This window comes from Penaeus japonicus, unplaced genomic scaffold (genome assembly GCF_977035675.1).
Source record: "Penaeus japonicus unplaced genomic scaffold, GWHDUDI00000001_assembly GWHDUDI00001359, whole genome shotgun sequence".
In the NCBI taxonomy this organism is placed as follows: domain Eukaryota; kingdom Metazoa; phylum Arthropoda; class Malacostraca; order Decapoda; family Penaeidae; genus Penaeus; species Penaeus japonicus.
This window is the reverse complement of record NW_028235761.1, coordinates 1-7500: the sequence shown is the minus strand read 5'-3', so window position 1 is coordinate 7500 and position 7500 is coordinate 1. Positions and strand designations below refer to the sequence as shown.

The 7500-nt window shown below is 28.9% G+C and overlaps 1 protein-coding gene across 1 annotated transcript in view; it reads left to right on the top strand.

Annotated features, from left to right (window-relative positions):
• Pak3 (p21 (RAC1) activated kinase 3) overlaps positions 1-7444 on the top strand; it is a gene marked incomplete at both ends in the record, with an annotated part of 11949 nt that extends 4505 nt beyond the window's left edge. Inside the window, 4 exon segments of the mRNA XM_086535551.1 lie at positions 3626-3753; positions 4020-4206; positions 6360-6485; positions 7308-7444. Coding sequence (XP_086391677.1) covers positions 3626-3753; positions 4020-4206; positions 6360-6485; positions 7308-7444 — 578 coding nt within the window.
• Positions 7445-7500: the final 56 nt, after the last annotated feature.

Sequence of the window (7500 nt, the reverse complement as noted above, 5' to 3'; positions counted from 1 at the left end):
GACACACACCTGTAATATAGATACAATAAGATGAACAAAATCCACGCATGCACTGCACATGCACACTAACGCACATAGTGGCAAGCATAGTACACTATGCACAATCGCAACATCGCACACGCACGTGCACGTAGGGCGGAGAAATGGAGTGAGAGAAAGAGAGAGCTAGCGTAAGTGAGTAGAGGAAAGAGCGAGAAGGAGAGAGGATGATGAGGCACAGAAGTAGAGAAGTGAGAAGGATGTGAAGATGAGAGGATGTAGCAAGGATGAGCGGGAGGAGTGAGGAGAGAGAGAAAGAAAGAGAGGAGAGGAGAGAGGACATGAGGAATGTGGTATAGTAGAATGTAAGAGAGAGGGGAGAGAGATAAAGAGAGGAGAGAGAAGAAAGAAGAGAGAGAGAAAGAGAGATGGGAGAGAGAGAGAGAAAGGGAGATGAGAGTGAGAGAGAGGAAGAGAGAGAGATGGGAGAGAGAGAAATAAAGAGAGGAGAATGAGAAAGAGAAAGGGGTGAGAGAGAGAAAGAGAGAGGGGAGAGAAAAAGAGAGAGGAGAGAAAAAGAGAGAGGGGAGAGAGAGAAAGAGAGAGAGAAGGGAGAGAGAGAGAGAAGGAGGAGAGAAGCCAGGAGAGTGATAGAGATATTGTGAGTAAGGAAGAGAGAGAGAGAAAGAGAGATGGGAGAGAGAGAGAAAGAGAGATGGGGGAGAGAGAGAGAAAGAGAGATGGGAGAGAGAGGGAAGAGAGAGAGGTTATCTCTATTTGAGAAAGATGGTAGAATGCAGTAATGCATTTAACCCATTCACACTGGGGCCGTTCCGGCTTTGCACGGTTGCAATATCGAGGTTCTCAAACGCATAATCCTAACGCCTCAAGATTCTCGGATGCACAAGCCGCGAGCCTGGGCTGCCTGCTCGCTCAACCCAAGCGGGGTATTGCCACGCATAGTTGTTCCGGGAAGTCTAGTGATGCCATAAACCACATAACTGTTTCGCATCACATCAACCGGCTTCAATAGGTTAATATAGAAATACAAATTTTACCTCCTTGACCGGGACTCGAATGGTAGAATGCGTCACTGCATTCTACCATCTTTCTCACATAGATATGACCTCAGTAAACTGATTTGTGACTTGAATATCTATTCATTGCTGCCAAGTGCCCACGGGAATTGTCTGTAAAGCCTCGCTATCACTGCCCTGCATATAGGTAATTTCCATGATGGTTGTAAATCATCTGGTTAGACAATTCTTTTTGTGGGTCGCGTGGTCTATTGGATTAGCGGCCATGTCTGTCACTCTGACAGTTCTGGTTCAAGAAATTTGTATTTCTGTAACTGCATTCTACCATCTTTCTCACATATATACATATATACACACACACACATACATGCATATAAATATATATATATATATATATATATATATATATATATATATATTTATATATATTTATATATATTTATATATATATATAAATTATATATTTATATATATGTATATATATATATTATAATATATATATATACTATTTATATTTATATTAATATATATAATATAATATATATATATATTTATGTCTATATATATTTATATTATATATATATATATATATACTATATCTTTATATTTATCATGATATATGATATATGATATATGTATATATATACTAGATATATATAGTTATATAGATATATTCTATATATATTTTTTTCATATATATATTTATATTTATTGATATATGATATTTGATATATGATTTATGTATTTATATATATATATATATAATTTATTGATATATATATCATGATATATATATTATATGATTATGTGTAATATTTATATATTTATATTATTTATCATATATATATATATGATATTATGTTATTATATATATATATATATATATTTATATATATATATTATATATATATGGTTATATGATATTATATATAGACTATATATATATTATTTTATATATATGTATATGATTTCTGTATTTTATTTTATATATATATTTTTATATATTTATATTTATATATATATATGAGCATATGATATATGTATTTTATATATATTATATATATATATATATATATATACATATATATACATATATATATATATATATATATATATTATGTATATATTTATGTATATAATATATTATGTATATACTATTTTATATATATATTTATATTCTACTTATTATATATTATTTGATAATATGTTATATGATATCTAATGATATATGTATATTATATATAGTATATATATGATATATGATATTGATATATTATATAAGTATATATTTATTTTATATATATATTTATATATATATATATATATTTATATATCATATTTATGTTTTATTGATTTATGATATTATGATATATGATATAATGATATATGTATATTTGTATATATTATATATATATATTATATTTATATATTACGTATATTATATATGTATATATATATATTTATATATGATATATTTGATGTATATATGATATATATGAGTATGATATATGATATATGATATATGTCGTAATATATATTTATAGATATTTATATAGATATATATATTTATATATCATGCTGTATATATTTATCATATTTCATATATCATTTTTCATATATATATATATATATTTCTCTATATATTTATTTATTTATATATGATAATATGATATATGTATATATATTTATATTTATTTTTATTGCATTATTTATATATTATATAATATATCTATAGATATAGATGATATATGTAATATTTATATATTATATATATATATATATATATATTTATTATTTTTAATTATATATTTATATATGATAAATGATATATGATATATGACGACTCTATGTATATAAATATATATATATATATATATATATATATTTTGTTTATTAATTATTATATATATATATATATGATTTTTATGATATATTAATATATATTATATATATATGTTATAATGATATATGTATATATTATTTATTTATATACTTTATATTTATATATTATATATCTATATATTTATATATATATAATTTTCTAATATTATTATATATATAAGATAAATAGTTATATATGTATTTTTATATGTATATATATAGATATATATATGTATAAACACACACACACACACCTCATATTTATTTGTTTATGATTAATTTATTTATATATTTATATCAAATATATATATTATATATATATATATTTATATTCATTTATTATATATATAATAGTATATGCTTATATATTATAATATATGCTTATATATTGATATTTTTTATTTATGTTTATATGTTTTTTGTTTTTGTATTATTATATATTTTATATTATTATATATAATTATATATATATAAATATATTATATCATATTATTTTATATATATATATATGTGTGTGTGTGTGTGTGTGTGTGTGTGTCTTCTTTGTATTTAATGTAGCAAAGAGATATTGTATCTATTGTATATATTGTATTAACATTTTTGTTATGCCTGTGATATGCTGAAATTGAAGTAATAATTGTAAATTGATAATGTACCTCCATCATCTTAGGCTTTAGATATTATTATATCATATATAACTTCTAAATTTTCCGTGCTTCTTGTTTTAGGTACGTCGGAAACCCGGTACAAAAATGAGCAATGAGGAAGTCATGGAGAAACTGCGTGAAATATGCTCCCCCATAAAAGCAGAGTCAGTGTATGAAAAGGATTCTGAAATAGGAGAAATTGGTTCAGGGTGAGTATAGCTTCTTCACATTGCACATTTTACTTACTTGAGTTCTTCATGAAGAAAAATATTATTGAAAAATAATTTTCTTTGTTTGAAGTAATTATGATATCTATGGAAGTCCTATTTATTCCTATTTCTTTTTAGAATTATTGTCAAACTAATAATTGGTTTTGAGAATTCTTCAAGATGCTATGCTGTTATCTATAAAAAAAAATTTAAAAGTTATAATTAGATATTTTTATTGACTTATTTTATGTTTCCTTTAAATCCAGAGCATCTGGAACGGTTTTTGTAGCCAAGGAGAAGGCAACAGGCCGCAAAGTTGCTGTTAAAGATATTGACCTCGAGAAGCAACCAAAGAAGGAGTTGATTCTAACAGAGATTCAAGTCATGAAGGAGCTGCAGCATGAAAATCTAGTTAACTTTCTGGATGTCTTCCTGCAAGAAAATCACTTGTGGGTCAGTATCAATTTACAGATATGAAAACATGAAACAAATGGTTACATTTTTCTGTGGGAATAGATTTGCCGTGGCCTCAACTCAGTCACTAGTGCCGGCTGTACTGCGCCCTAATCAGGTTTTATATCAGAGTGAGGTAGTCACACACAACAATTCACAGAATTTTCAGATATTTGTTCCTAGATTAAAAGTAGATTTGAAACTCATGGGCCTGGAAATATATTTGGTGGCTTACATTATGCATTATAACTTTTGAAATAATCAAATTACTATGGAATAAAACATTGCAAAAATATTTGTATCAAATCATTCCCTAGAAAGGAATGATTATTCCACTTTTATTCTACTCAAATTCTATCTTAATCTGCGTATAAAAACAGATAGCCTACTGTTCAACTAACAAAAAATGCAACTCTCTAACTATTTAACTCCCATATGCCGACGGGGGGGAGGCACCTAACATGTCATCAAGTGCGGAGCGTATCTACAACACTTGTAGCACTGGCTAAAAATTAGAGGGACGGGGAAAGGGTTTTCTCCACCCTCTGGGTAGTGCAGACTAGCTCAAACAATATTTTTCCATAAATCTGTCATAAAATGCGAGTTTAGGCTGACCTTGGAATCCTATATCTCTGGAGGTAGTGCCGTTACAGCCATAATTCTTCATGACTATGTGCATGCTTCAACTGTGAGCAGATCTCTTAGGCCTAATCGGTGCCAACGTGTATGTCATGACACCCGTATGCAATGGGTTAATAATTTTACATGTAGATGGCTTCACCAGGGATGAGTCACTTAGGAATCAATTAGTATGCCTACCTAACCATGTCTGTTTACTCTAATCCTTGAATTGTCGGAAAATTTTATTTTATTTCTATTATTGTTTATATGATACTCTTTCTATTACCAATAGTAATAACAGTAGAAAAAAAATTTCCCCAAAGAATAAAGGTCAGGTAGGCATAGTAATTGACACCATGGTAACATCATGGGCAGTGCATGTATACTCGCCATCTGATTAATATAATGAAAATGTACCTGCTGACGCAGGGTGTGTTTCTATATGTATATGTATATGTATATGTATATGTATATGTTTATATATATATATATATATATATATATATTATATATATATATATATATATATATATATATATATCAATATATCAAATATATATAGAATATATATATAAACATCAAAAAACAAATATATACAAAAAAAATACAACAATATAGACATAACAATATACATATATATACATACTATATAAACACTACTTACGCTTTATTTCACACTATTTGTATTACATGTTTTGGTTTCTTAGTTTGTTACTTTATATATATAATATATATACTTATAATATATATTTAATATCATCAACAACTAATATATATAGCATTATACTATAAATAAATTATGAAATCAATAAATATTATATTATATTTAATTATATAAAATATGCTATTATATTATCCAACTCATCTTAACCATTCCCGAACGGGCCAGCGATAAGTGGCAAACACCCCTATGCCAGGCCTATTCCATATGTGCATCGGGAACTGTTCATCACACTGTGTGTGGTCTTTTTTTGCCTCCATTCGTCAGGGGCATTTAGCTGTGTCACAACGGGTGTTGACGCACCAATCATCATATTTTTTAAGCTACCACATATAATACAAGGTGATCTTAGTGGTAACAATTCATGGAAAGTACATTACAAATTCTGAATACCACATAAGCACATAATCATAACTTAAACTGGAGAATTTTTTACATTAATTTTCTATCACTTCAGCTTCTCACTTCTTTTAGGTGCTTTAGAAAACTGTCACACCACTCTGAGAGTTTGGGCTTTTTTTTAAGTTGAAACACTACAGCAATATGTGAAAATGCCAACCATGTTTTCAAATATCAAGCATATGAGGAAATTAAGTCGAGTATAAACTGCAATTACCTTTCTCTTTTGTGACAAAGTTATATAGGTTTTATACATTTTCAAAGATTTATTTCGGATTTAAACATATAATGGATAAATTTTTATGGTCAGGTTTATTTTATCAAGTATTTAAACTGTCATTAATCACAAACAATTTTATCAATAAAAATATCATTGAAGTCTGACACAAAATATTTGGTTCTTTTGTCACAGGTAGTCATGGAATTACTTGATGGTGGGCCCTTGACTGATGTGGTCACAGAAACAGTAATGAAGGAGACGCAGATTGCTGCTGTGTGTTACCATACGTTGCAGGGTATCAATTACCTCCACAAAAATGTAAGTAAATTAGAATTTGTGTATATATGGTGCACTACTTAAGAGTCATTTTTTTTATAGATAAGGCTTACCCTGTGGAAAAGAATCACTGATATTTCATTTTTTTGGTTTTGAGGTACCCAAGTGTGTGTATATTTTATAAGTTATAATGATAAATACTATAATGGAAATAGAATTAGTATAAAACCAAATAATATAATTTATGTGTCCCATTTTATTAAGGTACAGAAGTAAATCTTAATATTATTTCTTAAAAGTAGTATTGTTTGATTTGGTTTTTAGTGATATATTTGAATAAAACTAATCTGCTAAGCCCCGAAAAACCCAACGGGGGCCATTTTTCCTGTCAACCCACACAGTGACGGGTGTGTACACAATGTGTACCGTGCTTCAAAAGGCCCCAGGTAGGCCGGCGCACACCTGGTTGGTTAGATTGTGACCATTCCTATTCAATTGACTTATGGCCTAATAATTCGTAACTTCCCGGTACTGTTTGGACATGTCAAGGCTATAGAATTCCACCGTTGTCAACTTGAATGGTGGTTAAGTAAAGACCGAAATTCCGGGACTCTTGAACGCATAAGCCTGAGGCTTTGGGATTCTCGGCTGCACTGGCCACGAGCCAGCGTCCTCCCTACAATCCGGGGTGGACATAAATTAACGCATGTTCCCGGCGTGCGAGCCCAAAATAACCACTAGACACGTTGATCATCTATCAAGCACGTCGGTTTAACTTTTTAAATACAACAGTATATGATGTAAATGATGATGACATAGCCATGTAATCTTTATCAAAACCTAATTAACAATCTTTTTTTTCAGGGTGTCATTCATAGAGATATCAAATCAGACAACGTCCTTTTAGGTAAAGATGGATCTGTGAAGGTGACAGACTTCGGCTTTTGTGCTAATATTTCGGGAGATGAGAAGCGTCAGACTATGGTTGGGACACCTTACTGCGGAATTGCGCACTGCCCAAGGATTAAACTTTATTTTTGAACTCCTTTGTTGAAAA